At 43.5% G+C, this 20,903-nt stretch overlaps 1 protein-coding gene across 1 annotated transcript in view; it reads left to right on the top strand.

Moving 5' to 3' along the window:
- The first annotated feature begins 471 nt into the window (after positions 1-471).
- Positions 472-20,903, top strand: part of UNC119 (unc-119 lipid binding chaperone) — a 62,287-nt gene continuing 41,855 nt past the window's right edge. Inside the window, exon 1 of the mRNA XM_083172279.1 lies at positions 472-954. Within this exon, the coding sequence (XP_083028405.1) occupies positions 774-954 (181 nt within the window). The 5' untranslated portion in view covers positions 472-773. The remainder of the gene's footprint in view (positions 955-20,903) is intronic.

Here is a 20,903-nt window from a genome sequence, read left to right as displayed (position 1 = left end):
TTGAATACAATGCCATACGACTGAATATCGTGGGCGCTGTGCTAGGAAACAAGTACCTTGTTTACCAATCAACAGACAAAAAAGCTGTAGAATCCTGTACTTCTGTGTATGATCTGGTTTACAGCAGGAAATATCCAAAAAGCATATTTTCCAAAACTATGAAGAGTATCAGGCCTCACTAGAAAGTACAAAAAGTGATGTCAACTTATGTAACCTGAGTGCAGAAGACTTGTTACTGTGTATCACTTCAGGTTATAAGCACAGACCAGCAAGCAGGCTGCCCTGTATCTGTGCAAGAATCAGTCTTTTATTTGTGCAACATCCAGCAGCTCCGCATCATTACCCTGTCACAATAGCGCCATTGTTCTTTCCACCCCAGCCAATCAGATGCCACTGTTTTATTACAGGATTTATAAATAAAACAAATCTATATGTCCCACCTCCCTTCAGTTTGTAGAACACACACCTCCTCTCTGGCAGTTACTATGTTATTACTGAGGCTGCCCACTTCCGATGCGGGCGGGCGCGCGCAGGCAGACGCTTTTATTATTGCCAGAGCTCCCAGTCCTCCTGCTTGCAGCCTGGGCGAGCGGCGGCCGCGGTGTGTGGTGCACGTTCCCCGGATTATTATTAGTGAAACGGGCGGGCAGGTCACTCCTGTCGGTGCCGCCTCCTCCTCCTCTCACTCCTGCGCTCTGTCTGTCTCTCTGTGTAACTAGTCTCCTCTGTCTCTCGTTTATTATCACTTCCTCTCGGTTCCCCTCTCCCGGAGAATGAGCTCTTCCTCTCTGGGCACTGACACTCTCCCCGGCAGCAGGACGCAGGAGGGCGGCATGAAGGTGAAGCAGAGCGGGGGGCAGGTGGTGGCTGCAGCTGGCAGCACGGAGGAACAACTGCTCCGGCAGACTCACATCACTCCGGAGGATGTTCTCCTACTGCAGAAGATCACAGCCGGTCAGTGCAGCAGCCTCCTCCTGCAATGGAGATCAGGCTTCCCCCTTGTATTGTGGATACTGATCACGTCCATGTGTCTCCTTCCCTCATGCATTTGCACTAGTTGGCGTTTACCTGTTGAGAGAGTAGCAGATCCCTGTTCTGTATGACAGATCCAGTGTCCTGCACCCATGTGGTACCCTGTACTGATTACCCTGCTGTTCTAGTCATTTGCAAATGGATGTATATAAGGTGCAAACACATGGGAGAGTGACAGGGGACCCTGGGCCCTTATTTTGCCCCCCTGGGCCCTCCCCTATTCTCACATCTGTTGTGTTGTAGATATAATGCCTATCTGCATTATTATACAGTAGTTCTCACTAATAAAATGCATTTAAATCATTAAAGATTAAATTAGACTATTGAGATGAATGTGTGGCCCTTTTGAAGGTTAGAAAGCTGCCCATTGGGCCCCTAAGGGACTCGGTTTGCCTATCGCTGGTAAGCTCGCTGCGGCTGTGAATGAGTTCAATGGCTTGATGTTATACAATCTTGCTATGGCTGTCGGCCTTCCTGTTCATGCTAGATTAGCTACAAATTTAGCTGCCTGTTTAGCCAGCTACGGCTACATATTGATGTACATCATTTGCAGCATGATTGCTCCATAATAATCTCTGCTCTAGTCAACAATAGAAGCAAGAAGACTATTTTCTTTGACCTAAACAAAACAATTTGCTCCTCCTCCTAGTAAAACTGTATCTGGAGGTCACTGATGTAAAGGGGTCCTCTTTGCATGCTGTGAGTAATAATTCTTGCAGAATGATTCCTTGGTTTTTCAATAGAAAAAGGGAAGATTATTTGGCGTTACCCCTGGGGACATGTTGCAGTGTGAATAAACAGCATTTTGTAATGTTTTATCTGCGATTTTGTTGTGCACTCCGCACAACAAAATCACAGATAGAACATTACAAAATGCCATCATTGTTATGGCAGGGTTCTCCAAACTCGCCCTCAAGTCATCCTAATTTTGCAGGGTTTAAGGATATCCATGCTTCTGCACAGATGGTATAATCAAACTGATGTACTATGAGTCGTCTGTGCTTAAGTAAGGATATTCTTAAAACCTCGAGTCTCAAGCTGGCCATACATCAGAACGAATTCAGGCCTGAATGCACAATTTCAACGGCGTGGACAATGCATTGTGTGTGTGTGTTTTTGTGCACATCGTGAGATGTTTTGGTAAGATTACGATCCGATGCATGGGCCAGTGGGTCTTGAGATGGACCTTATGTACTGTACACATGATCTGAAGATGCTTCTAACGAATAGTGTGCTGGGAGTTGCAGATCTTATGATATATCTTCTGTGAAATTACACACTTAAGATCTATCGTGTGTCGGGGAGCAGTGACCCATATTGTGGTTGTTCTGATGTATGGCCACCTTAAGGGTGCCTTTTGGGTTTGGGAACCACTTGCTTATGGCCTAAATTTGCTATTTTCCCTTGGAGCCTCAGACTGGTAACAGTTTATTTTACTGATTTTAATTCACCAATGTGTACTTTGTTAGGTTTGTGTAGCTGGCACATAATGTACTGTAGCACAGTGAACAGAACTGAAGCTTCTGTGTGCAAACATCATAGTAAGACAATGCATTGCTAAATTCCATAGGTACTGATTCATTGCATGTGGGGCATGGTGCCTGGGAGATTAAGGGATTACCCATTTTAATCTGGTTGAGGGTTCCCATTCTATTTCAGAGACTGTAGGGGAGTTAAAGGATTTTCCTTTTATACATCAACCCTCCGCCTGGGTCATTTTATAATACACGTGTCAGCTAAAGGAGGTATATGAGTTGGAGGAGGAACTGACATCCCTAATAACTACACAAGTGTTCAAGTGAAGATTACCCAATGCGTACATTTACTCAATGCATATATTTCTAAAAATCTCTTTGCTCAATAGACCTCTCAAATTATTTTTGTCTTCAGCAAATGACTTTGAACTGCAGTATGTTAGCCTTTCAGTTGTATAGAGTTTCTATCTTTCTGTGTTCATATAACTTGTTTGCTTCCTGTATGTTATCAGTCTACTGGTCGAGCTAATTTGAAGGAGAGGTATTGCCTTTTTGTGGGGATAAGCAGTGGCCCCATCGTTTATACTGTTTTTTTTTTTTTTATTTCATTCTTTTTTTTGAAACGGGAAGAAATCCTTTCAGAATTTCATAGAATGAACATGGGCGCACTTTTCCAGAGTGTAGATTCTACTATAAATGTAGAGAATATGCAGGTGCACAATCGAAACACTAGCAACACCGTGAGACAAAACAAATATAATAAACTCTGTAATCTTAAGGGGCTACACACGGGGAGATGTTGCTGAGCCATGTAGATGGCTCTGAATCGCTCAGCACACAGTGCTGTGTACTGAGCAATATGTCAGGGCAAGTGTTCCCTGGTGAGAACACTAGCCCTGACCGGCGATAAACTGTGGTGTGGTTTTGCTGGGGCAGTGACCACAGGTGGCAGGCTCGGGGATGTTAGTGGCAGCTTTGAGAACTCTGGCACCTGAGTGTTCCCGAGCCCCCCCACCCGAGCTGCCTGAACATCCCCGAGCCTGCTCCCTGCAACTAATGGCTGCACGGGCAGCATAGAGGTGAGGGAGGGGAGAGGAGTTGGGGGTGCCCAGACAGGTGATGCGCCAGTGGTGCACAGCTGCAGGCACCACTGGCGCACACCTTGATATTAGTGGTATGCCCGGAAATTTTCTGGGACAGCCCGCTGCGGCAACGCAGCTGAGCCTGGAAAATTTCTGGGCATACCACTCAATTGGTTAACTAGAATCATCCAGCGTGTTGGATCCTAATCGCTGGGCAATAACATCACGCATCATTATTGCTATGGCCCCTACACACAGAGCGATGTGGTGGCAATTACATGGAGTACAATTAAGGTTGTCTGCATCATATTTGGGGGTGGGCACTGTAGCCACAACCAGGTGACCGTATCATGTGGGTCACTAAGGGCGGTTTCACACACTCCGGCTCCTGACGGACGGCGAAATCCCGCAGGGCCAGGAACAGTAGTTGTGAATGGACACTATTGTGTCCATTCACACGGGACGACCACGGCCCGGCCGTCCGGCTGCAACCGGATCCCGCAACTGGAAGGGACGGCTGCCGGGCTGTGGCTATCCCCTACATTCTAAACTGATGTGTGCAGCACGGCTTCCTGGCCGTGCGGGTTTTCGCCGCCCGGCAGGAGCCGGAGTGTGTGAAATAGCCCTTACAGTGACAGCTGCAGAGGGGAGCTGGCAAGCACATATTTACATACATGTAAAAGTTGTATGTAAGGTATGTGCTGGCTGCCTTACCTGGGATCAGTAGCCACTGACATAGCATAGGACACAGGCTAAGCACTGTAAGCCTATTGACCATAAAGGCAGGCATATTGATGATAGACAGACTGAGCGCTGTAAGCCTGTGTGGTAGCTGCGGCTGATCCCTGGGTAAGGCAGCCAGTACATATCTTGCATACAACTTTTACATGTACATTGATATGTGCTGGCTGACACCCGTCTGCAGACTTTGGTTGGCACTGCAGCCCAGGGGTAGTAGCCATTGCTAATTCCTAATATTTAATTCCAGAGCATGAGAACTCCACAGCCCCCCAGGCCAGCACATCCCACATCCCAACCACTCCAAGGCACCACCTTAGTGAGAAGTAGTAGTTTTAGGGCCAGATTCAAATGTAGCTCTGTCCTAGATCATATGGCTGCCAGCGCCATCATTTCAGGTAGCAATCTGCAGTGCGTGAAAATTCAACAATTTGAGCGCGCTAATGGGACTTTTTGTGTCGCACCCATTACTTTGATGGGGTTTAGCTGCTATGCACACCTAAACCTGTCCTTAATCGGTATGATAAAAACGGGCATTTGGATATTGCCCTGCGATATCCCATCACTTCAGATGGGAGATTGGGCATGATTAAACATTTGAATCCACCCCTGAGTGTTAAAAGCTGTTGCAGTAATAAGAAACAGCAGCAGCAGCAGCAGCAGCTCAGTGTTATTGTAACATACATTAGAAGTAGTAATAAAGGTTTTAAAAAGTGACATTAGTAAGAAGCCTTTTTAGATGCCAAAAAGTTCTAGATTAAGGGTGCAGTCCAGGACTCCCATATAGTAATTGCATCATATGTAGCAACCTGTAACTTTAGGTGCAACATGCCACCCATTTATTTTTTTTCCTTTAGGAAAATTCCCCACTATCAATTTAATGCATAATACTGTTCATCATTGCTCATATTTTTTATTTCAGCTCAAATATATAGTCTGCATAATGGTTCATCCCTCAAAATGAATGCTTAATTGTTTTCAGACATCGGTCTCCAAAAACAGTTAAGATCCAGTGGATGGGACCTTCCCTCATCACTGCAACTCTCTATTCTTACAGATTGGAGTTTGTTTGTAAAAGTCTTTAGTTGCTGGATTTTGACGTATTTAACGAGCTGTATTGTAAATAATCTGTAAATGCTAATTACCCTACTCTTTCTTGTGAGCTCTTTTATACAGGCCCTAGTAGGGTTATCCGTAATAAAGTGCATGTGGGTTTGGTTGTTCACAAGGTTTATTGGCTAACAAAAAATGTGAAATTAGGGGGGTATTTATCAAAGCCTGGAGAGGTACATTTATGGGAGGTAAAGAACCAACCATCATATAAAATGTATGGCGGAAGCTGATTGGCTAGTACTTTATATCTAACAACTTTATTTCTCTCCAAGTTTTGATAAATACCACCCTTATTTCTTAACATTTGTACAAGCTCCCTGCCTTCTCTAATCTGTAGTACTCGTGAGCAGTGGTTCTCTAGCTCCAGCCGACATGTATGGGTGTGGTATGGCATCCCAACAGTCTGTATTTCGATGGTCCCCTCTGACAGGGGGTGAGCGTAATGAAGCCCCTTGCGGACTCACTGTGCTCCTCATGCTGTGGGCTTGATGACTCGCTGCACTTGCAATAGGTTCTATTCTCCCTCTATGGGGATTATGGATCACCACAAGGGAGAGTAGCATCTGTCCAGGGGTGAGCAATAAGTGGCCCTCCAGCTGTTGATGAACTACACATCCCAGCATGCACTGCATCAGTTGCAACATGTCCAAATGCAAAACTAAGGCAGGGCATGCTGGGACATGTAGTTTACCAATAGCTGGAACGGCGCTTATCTCCCACCCCTGCCTCTGTCAGTCGGGATACTGTTGGGCCGTCATCTGACACCCGACACGTATCCCCAATATGTTTTGAGTATTCATCTCTGGGGAAGCAGGTGGGGATGTGTACTATCCCAGCAAAATAGATTAATTCCTCTGTGGATAATTAAAGATCCAGAAAATGTTACATGTAAGGACTAGTTTGAGCGAGTGTTAGGATCATAGGTATATAGTGTTAGGTATAGGTATCATGCCCACACAAGTCACCGAATGTAGTAGTGCTGCGTAACACCCAGACCAGTTGCTGACCGTAGTAGCGCTGTGTAACGCCTGCACCAGTTGCTGACAGTAGAAAACTCACACTTTATTTACCTCCAAATCTGGCTGGCAGTTCATCTTCTTCCATCAGCCCTGCTCCTGTGTAGCTCCACCCCTTTCCTTCCATGTAGCTCCGCCTTCCAACCCAAGTAGCTCTGCCTTCTTTTCAGGCCCTGCCATTGCTGCCACTCATGCAGACAAAGGGGGTTAGGAGCCAGGAGGGACCTTCCTGCTGCTGGAGCCGCTGTCTGTCATGCAGTGAGACACTGACAGGCAGTGGCAGCCAGAGAGGACAGGAGAAAAGGACGCAGAGCAGGAAGAGCACCTCTGCTGGCCGGCACCTCCTTTCCCTGCATCGGTCAGGCACCTGCACTCTTCCTGACCCCCCCCCCACACACACACACACACCTTTCCCTCTGCGATGACTACCCACTCAAAACTGTGGACAACATATAAATTACATGCAGCCAGGCTGCTTCCCAAGGGACACTGACCACGGCACCCCTGTCGCAGCACTGTGGCTCACCAGGGAGCTGCGGCACACAGTTTGGGAACCACTGCTTTACTCCCACTAGATACAGGAGTAAATGTATAAATGGTTGTTATGGGGGAGTAGCGGTATCAGCGCCATTATATGCTTCTCTCCCATTTATGAATGAGAAGTGGGCTCAATCGCTATGCCCCACTGTCATTCTCTTCACTGCTGTCTACAAGATAGCAAGCTGCTAGCAGAGCACCGACTGTTTTGACACATGCAGCTATCGATATTGATGGCTGGAGGTGCTGTTGGCCATATACCACAACAGGCATACTACTGTCCCTGGCTGGCATTTGCTGGCTCTGGGCTGCAGGTGAGATCTTGCAAGAGCATTAGGCTGATACGCTGCGGGGGGGACCTGGCAGTAATTGCCGGAGGGGGGAATATTTACTTCCTCACAACGGCTTCCAAGATGGATACAGCTCGGCTCTGCGACTTCTTGTTCCGCACCAGTAAAGAGGTGAAGCGGAAAACGTTATACCTGTGTGTATCGTATGGCCTATTAAATTTACCCCATAGTATGGTAGTCTCTCATATTTGAGACCTAGTAGCTAGATAAGAAACCTAGGGGAAAATGTACTAAGTTGTGAATTCTACTTCACATGTGATGTTATGGGCAACCAATCAGATCCTGTCTGTTATCTTCTAGAGGGTGCTAAATAAATTAGAAGTAGCTTCTGATTGGTTGCCCATAGCAACATCACATGTGAAGTAGAATACACATCTTAGTAAATTTCCCCCATAGTGTTTGATGGCAGATGAGAATTCCTTGGCCCATCTACAGTCTGCCCTAAACAAAATATTGAAACTGAAGTAGCATACCCTCCAACATTTTATTCATAAAAATCGGTACAGGGGGATGTAACCACAGATATAGGGGGCGTGGTCATTGGTAGAGGGGGTGTGGCCACTGGGCAGTCCCTACAAGGAGTGAAAACAGCACCCACCCAGGCCAGTGAAGATGAACCCGGGTGTGGAGACGCATGACCCCTGGCAAAGGTAGCGGATAATCGCAGGGCACATATGCCGCTCTCTCCCTCACCTCCTCACAGATCCACCTAGAGTCCCGTGCCATGGCCTGCATCCAAAAAAAGCAACCACACGTGTTGCCACAGGGCGCTGATGTACACAACAATCCCTGAGCGCACAGGCAGGTCCACGGTGCGGCCGCGTGACGTCATTACACGACGCACGCTGGCTTCCACCCACAATGCACCTCTGGGAACGCGTGCAGGTCATTACAGGGCCATATTTTCTTAGAAGTTGAGGGGAGACTAAGGATTTGCAGAGTGGCTTGCCTGTCACAGCTGCTATGAAATGAAGAGCCACCTGATGAATCAAAAATCGGTACAATCGGTACAGTGGATTTTAGCCGGTACAGACCGTTTAAAAACGGTACTGTACCGGCTAAATCGGTACAGTTGGAGGGTATATAGTAGCCAGAGGAAACCCATACAAGTACTGAGAAAATATACACTCCTCCCAGTTAAGGCTATGGTTTCGAATCAAACCTGAGGCCTAAGTGCTGTGAGGCGGTAATGGTAATATTACGCGATCTGTACCGCCCTACACCATCAGCCTGATGTGCTACTGGGCATTGCGCATATCTGCATGTTATGGTAGCCCTATAAAGTTTTCTTGTGCACCTCTATGGAGTCACACAAAAGAGGAGGAAAGACTAGCACTGACTCTTGTTCTAAATATCTAGTAACCAACATACTCAATAATTCTGGACCTGCCAAGTCCTTGCAATTTCTCGAGTTGGTGGTGCTCCCACGAGTCATAAATTGGTACACTACCACACAGAAGAAAAAGATGACTCTCTTTGTTGGGGCACACCTTATTAAAATATATAAATCTTTAATGATATACATTAAAATTGGAGCTCACAAATCAAAACATCAGCTGTCACTCAGCAAGGAAATAGAGAGAGAAGCTTAATTAACTACGTCTGAAGTTTTATTAATAAAGGATATTAATAGTGGAAAGTTATTATTGATGATAAATTATTATAAGTGAAAATTATAAGTGAAAAATAATATATGTGTATCAGCCTCATTCCGAAATGGTCTCAATATGGGGATATTCTCTATGGAGTGCAAGGTAAATCTTGCGATATAGATGAATGCTGTATGCTCTTCTGGAATGGTAATTCGTATTCATATCATTAAACAGATAATTTCCCCTTAGCGCAACACCTATCAAAAGGGGACAAGAACAAATTCAGCTTGTCTTTTTTGGAAAAATCATTTGGGTATATTTACCAGTTGCTTTGATAATCCAATGGTGTATGTCTGTCTTAATTTTACAATGAATTGTAGTATTCATTTTATCCCCCTGCACCTTTCAAAACTTGTTTAGTTCCTCTTTCCTGCCTGGGGTGTCAGCATCTGCTGCTTTTTTTATATGGACATTGGTATATTATTGTAAAGGAAAGCAAGCTAATTGGTTTTATGACTTATTTTAATATGGCTATGATTTGCAACAATACATTTATTTGTACACTTTTCTCTGGCAGGCCTTAAGGCACTTTGTAAAAATCAATTACATAATACAAATCAAGCAGAAATGCCATGTTGAGTCCCATTATGATGACCACCTCCTATATCAGATGTCTGCATCGCATAGCCCATGAAGTAAGTCACATGTCGTGTGCTGGCTTGGTGGGTATATAAGGTGTCTTACCCATGACCGCAACAAGTGATATGTGAGCAAAGGGTTTATTTTAGCAGAGTTGAAAAAAGGATTATCTGCTTTTTGGCCAAGAGTGTCTATTTATAAAACAGCGCAGTTTGCAAACTGTTCATGTGCTGAAGGTGTATTGTGACTGGACTAGTGCATATTTGCGACAAACAGACATGTAAACTGTGGAGCACTATGTGCTATAAAGGTATATGAGGGAAGACTGAGCAGCTACCACATGTCTAAAATGACCATTCCGTGAACCCTGCTGTGTATGGGGCTCTGAAATACAGTACGGCTGGTCACTCCACCTATTCTAATTATGGAGAAAAGGCTTCAAAATGCATGGCAGTATCGGAATTGGACCTCCGCTGATTGCCTGAAGGTGCCCACTCACTAGAACGTTTTTTTTTTTTTTGGGCCTATTTCCAACCGATCAGCCATAAAATCGGCTGATATCGTTCGGATGCGCGCTCCCGGGGATCTTTTGCTAAATCTTCTGATCTGATCTTACAGGCTGCATGAAAGATCAGAAGATTTAGCAAAAGATCCATAGGAACGCATATGGGATCTTAAGATACATCTTTGGTAAAGATGTGCACTTGCCAGGAAAGAAGATTTCAAGGCTAACATTAGAGAACTATTACACCAACCATTGCTGGAAGGTGGCAGTGTTCTTCTCCAAGGAATGTTTTCGTGGCACTCTCAACTGATTTATTATTGTTATTATTATTATTATTATTAGATATAGCTATATAGATATATTTAGAAATATCTAACCTTGCAGATTATGTACACCCATACATCCTCAAGGTGTGGGATTCACTGCAGTCAGCATGGCTCCAGATACCTGTGCCAACCTACCAGCACCTTATTGCGAGACTCCCAGCCTGTACTGTCTGTGATGCACACGGCGGTTACTCTGGCCATTAGTTGGTGGTCATAGTGTGATTTCACTGTGTATGTAAAGCCACTAGGCATGTTCAGTTTAGGTTCAAACCTGACAGGTTTCGTTTGTGAAACAATCCACAATCATTTTCTATTTCTGAGATGAAATAAGCTTGAGAACATCTGATATCTGACTTCCAGTGTACACTACACAATTTTCGTTCTGAATGACAAACGTCCTTAAATCTCATTGAGTTGGTGTTCTTTAAATGCACTGTTGGACCAAGCATAATCTTAGTTCGTTGTTACTTACACATGTTGCGCAGCAGTCTAAATTGGATGAACCAATAAAACAAATTTGGTGCTCTTTACACACAATTATACTGCTTTTACATTGCAGAAATGGGTAATGACATGGTATTCTTAAATGGGACTTTAAAACGAGTCTGAGCCTTGAGACCTTTCACATTGCAGGTGAAAACCGTTTTAAAAATCATTTAATACCATTTAAACATTCAACCCGTTTAACCCCCAAGGGACACGTTTCAAGCCATTGAAATAGAGCCATTCACACTGCCTAAAAAACGGCTTTAAAACATGTAGGACTCTGCTTTTTAACCGTGTTGAAATACCGGTTTAACCGTGTTGAAATACCGGTTATCTTTAACCGGTAAATCAACTTTGGCACTTTCACATTGCAGCCTTAAACGTTTTAAAATGGGAAAAAAACGGCAATATACCGTTTTAAAAGTGCGATGTGAAAGGGGTATTAATTGGTTCTATTATGGGTGAGATCAACATTGACATTTCTGCTTTGTGTGGCTAAACCTTTTTTTCTTTGGAGGGGGGGGGGGGTGTGCTTTAAAGTAATGGGTGCCCCCGACCCCCGCCACCCCTTCAAATTATTTTTAATGGCCCTCAACGTTGAAGTTGAACAACCGGCCGAGAATTGGCGCTTTATGGACTGCTGAAGACCTTTCATTTGTGGGTCATTCCATGCCAAATCATCACAGCTGCCATCGTGACCGTTTCAAATTTACATGAAATTTGTTAGGGTGATGACAAAGTTACTTTGGTACTTATGTAGTATCTGGATGCCCGATTTTAAAATCGCATCGGATATCGCATGCAATGCGATTTTCCATACGATTCAATGGTAACATAGTCCTGTTCATTTCTCCACTATTCAAGTGGGCATAGAGTTGACTTTATATAGTGTGGCGAGCCCCGCGAGGGGCCGCGGATTACTTAAAATATTTTCTGCGTCCCCTCGTGGGACGCTTCGGGCTCGGTGGCTCGCTGCGCTCGCCACGCTATATAGAGTCAACTCTATGCCCACTTGGATAGTGGGGAAATGAACAGGACCTTGTTAACATTGAATCCTATGCAAAATCGCATGCGATATCGCATGCAATTTTGCCAAAAATTGCGTCGAATCTCATCTGATTGTATGGCTTAAGGTAAGGCATACAATCACAAAATCGGGCGTCCAGATACTACATAAGTACCGTTACTTTCATATGTAACATTTTAGGCCTAGTGTTCATGCAACAGGGTTTAATTTTTTAAATGTATGCTTGCAAGGGCAACTGAAAAAAAAAAACACAACTTTGCTTCTAATTATTGAAATATTGACTTCTACAATTCAAATTCACATGATTTGACCTTGAATATCGAAAAAAAAGTGTGCTCCGTGTCAAAGGTCACATCATGTGACCTTGAAATGTAAAAGTCAATATCTAAACCTAAAACAAATTTTTGATAATCTATGGCCCCTTAGCTTCAAAACAAGACCAACGTAAAATTTCCACCACAAATAGAAGCATTTATGTTTTTAAAGTTTACATCTGAAAGTTTATCCCACCAATTTAAAAAATCTGAGGCTGTTGGGTTGAAAAATTACTTTTTTTTTTTTTGTGATGATTTGGCATGGAATGACCCTTGCAGGGTGGTAAAGGTAGAGCCTCCCTTATATGAAAATGCGATATCCAAGCAATGTTGTTATATTTTAAGCTTGACTGAAGGTAGTTAACTAATTACCCTATTACTGTGCTAATTTAAAGAGAAAGTACCAGGAGCTGGTATATCAGAATTAGACACCAAAATGTTCTAAAACAATATTCCAACTGTCATGACGTTCTGACAGTCTAAATCCTGTATTAAATACTCCCCCTTAGTCTGCTGGCTGTATAGGCAGTGTTCCGCTTCGTCCTTTCCCAGTTGTAGCTTTCACATTGGAGTGTGGCTGTTATCGCTATATAAGCTGTTAGAAGGCAGTCTTGGAACAAGGGCTTCTCTCCCCCAAAGCGTTTCACTCCGGGGAGTTTTATTAAGAGTGACACCTTTTTCCTTTCTGATGGTTCAAACATATTTAATGCACAAAATTATTACAAATATTGTATAAAATATACTTCAGGCTATGCTACTGTGTATAATGTGCATGTGAAACTTAAATGAATTTTTGTTTAGACTAGGGACCCATCCCGAAAAATATCTCTAGCACACAAATATTCCAAAATACAGAAAAACCTAAAATTCTTCTGGACCCAAGTGTATTGCATATAGGGAAACTCAACCTGTACCTATGCAAAATGCTTCACCTTGCTATTCTAAAAAAAACAAAATCCCAATTAAGTGTTTTCAGGATTCTATTGATATCTTTGCCTTGTAGTGGATTTACTTTTTTTCTTTTTAATGACACTTCATATAGTCTATATAAAATGAATCTCCATAATGGTATACCAATATATAAATTTTAATCGATTTCATGGTTTGCATTTATACAGGAAGTATAATTTCCATAGCTGCTCATGGTTTATGGCCGTGGGTTTATGTATAGGGCACCCTGGGAGATGAGCTTTCCTAAAACATTTGCATAAGGGATTGCATGGAATCACTTTGAGTTACATGTGATCTTGCAGAGTGCTTTGCTTTTAGTTGTGGATTTTAGGAGTGAAGTATTGGTCAAGCTTAATTGACTTCTTAGATGCTAATAAATAAATGAGAAAACCTCGGCAAATGCCAAAATATAGACATGTGAGAGGTCCACTTTAAGATAACAATGGATTAGAATCGTAAATGAGCTATAAGGACATTGTAGAAGTCCATTGAGTGTAGCACTGAAATATGCTATATCATCAATTAAAATCAATCTAGTGACCAGTGCAAAAAGAACACAACCTCTTGGAAACCGTTGTCCAAATGTAAGCATAGAGTTGCACTTGCCCTCTGAAGCTTATTTTCTTCGATCTTCTAAAATCCACAAACTCTCCTAGATAGTTAAATGAGTCACGTATTTTTGTGTGCAGCCCATACTGCATGAGTCACGTATTTTTGTGTGCAGCCCATACTGCATGAATCAATCAGGAGATATTAGACCACATGTAACCTATTATGTGCATTTATTTCCATAACCAGTGAAGTGGTGACCACTTACATGACCACTTTTTACATTAATTGAATTTCTTCCCTGACCTGCTTGGGAAATATAGGTAGATGCTCAGGGAATGGGAATGGAATTTACTATCTATATTACTTTTTTTTTGGGAGCCAATTAAATTATCTATCTATTTTTGGTGGAAACTGGAAATGTAAATCCAGGGAAATTATACACCATTATGGCCATGGTGGAGATTAAGGGTCACGGCTGTCGGGCTGGCCTGACCCTGTCAGCTAGCTCGACGGTGAATCGGCAGGCGGGATTCAATGTCCCTCCTGACGAATGGTGAAAAGGGGGTGTGGCCACAAGATACGGCCATGGATCGTCGAGCTGCGGCAGTGGGATTGACAATCCACGGCCGCACTCGGCAGAACGGGCCCTACTGCTTCTAAAGTCAGTGAAATAATAATGTCTTGCCTTCCAATGCGCTTCACCTATGGGTTACAGCTATTAGGAACACACAGGAGCTTTCACCATAAGTTCCAAAACAAATTTTACAAACAAATACAATATTGTGTTAGTGTTAGCGTCACCCAACATGAACCATCCACCGTGGATATATAATATAACCACTTTCCTCTTAAATATCCATGAAGCTTCCTGTTTTTCTCTTCTTTTCAGACTTTACCTGAAAAAACTTCAAACACATGTAGTGTTAAGTCAATAAGCATATCTGTCCACATGTGTGGATATTTACCATTCTCATGCTCAGTCTTCCTTGTGTTGACAGTGCAAAGAACTTCAAATGCAAAAATATAGTGCAATACTGTTCCTTCTTTTTTTTTTCTGAGTAATTTTTATTGATTTTGCATAGGCGAGTGAATAAGACACAGACAGTAGTGCTACAATAGATGCATACAAGGGATATGGAAAATCTGTAATCATTTACATACTGTATACAGGAATATCTAAAATCATACATATGTAGTCGTCGTGCGCATATATGTTAGGATAAACAGAGCAAATATCAACCCTGCGTGACTAGAATAAGTATACAATTACCCAGGGGCGCCATCCGGGTTCTCGCAAACAGTGAAGCGGTTGGATGTGCAGATATAGGATCACAGCATATGAAGGATCATTCAGCACCATCAAACTGTAGCACAGACCAATCAACAGGTGACATCACTACTGTCTAAACTATAATAACACCCTAACCCCACTAACGTTAATAAAGGAAGCCACCCAAAAAGTCCCAAAGCAAACCTCCCGTATAAGCCCCCCCCCCGTAAAACCCACTCCCAACTCAGGCGTACTTAAAACCCTTCCACCAAATTTCCCATTTAACCATTCTAGACTAAACTAATCTAAACAAATACCCTAACTGGAGGATAATTGTTACATGGGGCAAAGAACTAAAGAAGAATGAAACGGCTGAATAGCTTAGAATAAGTGGCACACCGCACATGCAAATATTTCGCTATAAGTAGTCCTACAATAGTAAGGCTTCCATGAGCAGTATGTAAAAAAGAATAAAAAAACAAAACCAAAAATTTTTTTGTAAAAACAATAGCCAGTACAAACCCGACCTCCCCACCAACACAAGGATATAGAGGTCAAGCTGCACCGGCCGGTTAGTAATAACAGAAACTATCAGTAACCCTTAACAGCGGAACAGTACATTGTTTACTGAATCAAAATCAAAGCAGGTCCTCCCACCAATAGTAGGATTTAGGGCAGCACCATAACCGCAGCATTAAGAAAAATACCAAAAAAAAATATTAGTCCGGCCCAGCTTTTTCCCCTGTGAAGAGAGATGGTCAGCAGTCCCTCCATAAATATATCTTGGGGTACACACAAAGGGGTTGATAATTGTATAAATAGAAGTGTTCTAACAGCAGGGCAGCCGCCGAAGCAATAGGAGTGAGCTTGAGGTACATCCCAATAGCAGGAGCTTGAGTCATAACAGGAGGCAAAGGGGATAACTCATCTCGGCAGCTCTGATCCATATAGGTTACATAAGTACCAGTTGCAGGATTTTTAGATGTAGTCTCCACCTTTCCAAGTGTGGCAAGGATCCTCTGTGTAAAGGCAGTAATGGCCTCGAGTATTTGATGCATATAATCAGGCATCATCAATGTAGAACAGTCAAAATATATTACGGATATAAAGTAAAGTCAGAAGAGTGGTGGGCTAGCACACCACCCACCACCAAAACATCAAAGTGTGAATAGTAGAAGGTGGAAAATGGCGCTTGATTCTCACAGGTCAAAATGGCCACTGCCTCTACCTTATACCAATAGTGGGCATCTAGCAGGAGATGACAGCAAGATGGCGCCAGCGCTCTGCCTCCATCGAGGAGCTGCACAACAGCAGGGCTGGTATCTCAGCAGCGGGCATCCGTACCTCGGATCTGAAGCACCAGGAGTGTCCCAGGGGGTTTCCTCTACCTCCGCAGTTGGCCAGGTAAACGGGAGAGCTTACAGGATAAGTAATAAGGATGTCTGTAGCAGGGAGCCTACAGGAGAGGTCGTCCAAGCCACACCCCCCGCATTACTGTTTCTTAATAACCTATACATTTATTCACGGATGTACCCACAATTTTAAAAGCTAAAAACGCATATCATCATATAGTTATATGGTATCCCAGGGGGCCAGAGTCCTGTGAGGGAGTCCCAAAGATGTAAGGGAGGAAGTCCCTGTTCAGTCCCGGTTACTGTCCAAACGTTTCCTCCGATTAGGTATCTCCAACCTCTCCTCCGGTCATCCCATCCTGAAATGTCTCTTGCTTTAGATTTTAAAGCAAGTTTTTTCAGATAGTCTGAAAAGTAGAGAAAAACCGGAAGCTTCATGGATATTTAAGAAGAAAGTGGTTATATTATATATCCATGGTGGATGGTTCATGTTGGGTGGCGCTAATTTTAGAACACAATATCGTATTTGTTTGCTTCTAAAGTCGCGCCCATTCTGCCTAGATCCCTGTTCAATGTTGTCGGGAAAGTCAGCATTGAATAGGCCCCCACCGCTATTTCCCCTGTCGGGAATAGCATCGGGAGAATGAGACCCCCCCCCCCCCTAAAACAGTGTTCATTGCTGTGAGGCAATAATGCTAACCATTGCATAGTCTTTATTGTTTGTAATATGTCATTGTTTAAATGCCCTGCTTATCTGCTCCCCAAATTTGGTTCAGATCAGACCATGACCCTATACTTAAAGACCCTTCTGTATCATATGGTATATATCCTCAAATTCATTGATGAATTAGGTTTTCGTATCGTCCCACTGCATGTGCTGCAAGTCCAATGGAACAATTTCATGGCTGACATGATACATTCAGCATTTAATAATACATTGTGCTATTGTGATATTGTATATTTTACATTGTGTCTCCATATTAAGCTTAATTTAAGAGTATTTGTCTCTGATTTTCTTATTGGATTCATTTTGGCTGTGGATTCGTTTAATCCATGCTACATTTCTGTTAGTTATTTAGGTAAAAACTGGAAAATAACTGTAGTCATAGGGAGAAATTCAATCCTATTTTGTGTGCGTGTCTCCTGGAAAACTTTTAAATGATGGCAGTTCTATATGGATCAGCGAATTAACGTCATTTTAAGAGGAAACAGCTGGTAATTAGACAGTTTTAACAACCGTTTCTGCCAATGCAGATTCGCCTTTTCAAAGAGCCGAATCTGCAGCGGCAAGACAGGATTGAATAGGCCCTGGCAGGTATTTCCGACTAACTCTGGGGCAGATGTATTAAACCTTAACAAGAGATAAATGTGAGGGTGATAAAGAGAGATAAACATCCAGCCAATCACCTGCTAACTGCCATGTTACAGGCAGTGTTTGAAAAAAGTCAGTAAGGCGCTGATTGGCTGGACGTTTATCTCTCCTTATCACCCTTGCATTTATCTCTTGTTAAGGCTTAATACATCTGCCCCAATGATACTCAATCGTAGGCAAGCTTCTGTTGAGATTCACTGTTCTGTTGTAGTCCATCTTCTTTTCTTGGGCTAATGCTGAGATTACCCTTTGAGTGCCAACATCTCTGTGAGCTGTTTAAAATGCCCACTAAATATACCAGCGTCGCTTGCATTTGTATAAAATAAAATGGTGACTAAAAAAAGATATTTCCAATATAAAGCAAACATTACAGGTCATTATAATGAATAGAAATGTTTGCTTGACAATTTGTTTATACCTATTTTAACCAATTTCACTTGGCACTCAAAGGGAGGGCCAGCGTAACCCACTCAGCGAGGGATGCAAAGCCAGGAGAGGCGTTCTCCCTGCTCTGCACCCTGCTGGCTGCCACTGCCTGTCACACTGCATGACAAACAGCAGCACTGACAACATGAAGCACTCACCGCTGATGTCCTGCTGTGTGAGTACACGCAGGGAACGGTGAGGGTCATGGGAGGAAGAGGAGAGGACGGCTCTGGAATTTACTGCTGACTGCAGTACTGCTAGGAGCCACTAGATTCCCCCATCTGATCCCTCTGTGGATTATCACTGGAGCGACATCCTGGGACCCTACAGAGGTGCGAACTAGTGAGTTTGTTGTTTTTGTGTTTAGTACGGATGGTGTAATGGTTAGCATTACTGCCTCACAGCACTGAGGTCATGGGTTTGATTCCCACCATGGCTCTATCTGTGCGGAGTTTGTATATTCTCCCCGTACTTGCGTGGGTTTCCTCTAGGTACTTTGGTTTCCTCCCACAATCTAAAAATATACTGGTAGGTTAATTTGCTCCCAACAAATTAACCCTAGAATGTCTGTGTGTGCATCTACATGTGATAGGGAATATAGATTGTAAGCTCCACTGGGGCAGGGACTGATGTGAGTGTTCAAATATTCTCTGTAAAGCGCTGCGGAATGTGTGCGCTATATCAGAATCACTTTATTGGCCATATATATTCTCGTATACTAGGAATTTTTTGTGGATACAGTGCAGCTTCAAGCATGGTACAAGAGGGATAACAGGACATACATACATTGCATCAGTGGCGCATACAAATGTCAATTCACATGTTTTGATTTGCAAGGTTAGACAGAGCAGTTAGGTGTTTAGATTAGCAGTATCTTAGAGTACATTGTTCAATTGTTGAATAGCTATTGGGAAGAAGCTTTTTATGGTTCTTGACGACTTGCAGGGATGAACCTGAAGCCTCTACCTGATGGGAGAATATCACAAGTTATGGCCAGGGTGGATTTTGTCTGCCACGATCTTCCCAGCTCGCTTCTTGACCCTGCTTAAGTATTGTTCCCTTACAGGGGTAGGTCCGTCCCAATAATCTTCTCTGCTGTCCTCACCACTCTTTGCAGGTTTCGTTTGTCAGATTCATTGGCACCTCCATACCAGATTGCAATAGAGGAGCATAGAATGGACTCCACGATAGCTGTGTAAAAGAGCCACAGCAGCTCCAGCAGAATGTTGATTTTTTTTTCAGTTGCTTTAGGAAGAACAGCTGCTTTTGGGCCTTTTTGACAATGGAAGTTATGTTGGGCACCCATCTGAGGTTAAGAGATTTTTGTCCCAAGGAATTTGAAGGTCTCTACCCATGACACCACTCTGTTGGAAATTACCAGTGGGACCTTGACATTTGGTTTTCTCCTGAAGTATACTACCATATCGACTGTTTTGATTGGGTTTAGGTCCAGGTTATTTCTGCTGCACCACTGTGAAAGCCTGTCCACTTCCTGTCTATATGCAGACTCATCTGCCTCCTTGATTGGCCCGATGATGGTGGTGTCATCAGCAAATTTTATGATTTTTACTGACTGGTCACTCGAGATGCAGTACATGGAGAAGAGCAGGATAAAAGGACACATCCCTGGGGAGCACCAGTGCTGATCGTACATATGGCGGATGTGAAGGCTCAGTCTTTCACCACCTGTTTCCGTGCCGTCAGGGAATCCTCGTCAAGCCTCGTCCCTATCATTAGAACTGCAGCCATTTGTGGGTGTGTGTGGAGGGGTGGGGCTAAAATGGCTTAATTTTCATATTTTAGCTCCGCCCCCTCCACATACACCCACGAATGTCGGTATTTAACCGGCAGGGTAGGCGGAGGCCGGGGGGAGAATGTGGGTGTCCCGGGGCTTGCAGGAAGATTTCCTACTGTTCCATACTTGTGTGTTTGCAAGTATGATTTGCACTCAAATATATACTCCAAAGCCTGACCCTAACCCTCCCCCTAGTTCCTAACACTTACCCCACCACCTAACTTTAACCGGGTTGGGATCATTTGGTCTAAAGCATGATGGTCGACAATCATTAGGTCGACATGGGTCTAGGTCGACATGGTTATAGGTGGAAAGATCATTAGTTTGACAATGTCTAGGTCAACATGGGGTTTTTCACAGTTTTTTTTAACCTAAATGTCCACACAGTCGACATGGACACAGTTTAAAGTGCTGGGCACACTATTTTATGCAATACTGACTATCGGATCAAAAAACTGTGAAAAACCCCAAGTCGACCTTTTGACTGTCGAACTAATGACCTTTCGAACTAATGACCTTTTCCCATGCCGACCTAGGCCCATGTTGACCTTTTCCCATGTCGAACTATGCTGTACACCAAATAACCGCATCCCCTTTAACCGTCCTTCAAAGTGCCTAAAACCCCCTCAGTCCCCCACACTAATGCCTAAACTCCCCTATCCCCAGCCTAACCAGTGATCAGGATGCCGACTGTTGGCATTTAGCATCCTGAACACACTAACTAAAAATAATTGATGGGTATTGTCACAAAAACAGTTAAACAGGGGAAAGAGTACTGTAAAAAATCCTTTGTTTGAAGTGCACGCTATCCCCTTTATGGGTTATGGAAGAGGGTGAAAAATTATAGTGTGCAGGTGGGCTTCTGATACCCTAGCACCGACCCTGTTCAAAGGGTTAATTCAGTGGTTCCCAAACTGTGTGCCGTGGCTCCCTGGGGTGCCTCAGGACTCTTG

This window comes from Crinia signifera, chromosome 2 (genome assembly GCF_055691185.1).
Source record: "Crinia signifera chromosome 2, ASM5569118v1, whole genome shotgun sequence".
NCBI classification, from domain to species: Eukaryota; Metazoa; Chordata; class Amphibia; order Anura; family Myobatrachidae; genus Crinia; species Crinia signifera.
Note: the sequence above shows the minus strand (reverse complement) of the source record. Positions and strands in the feature narration are given on the sequence as shown.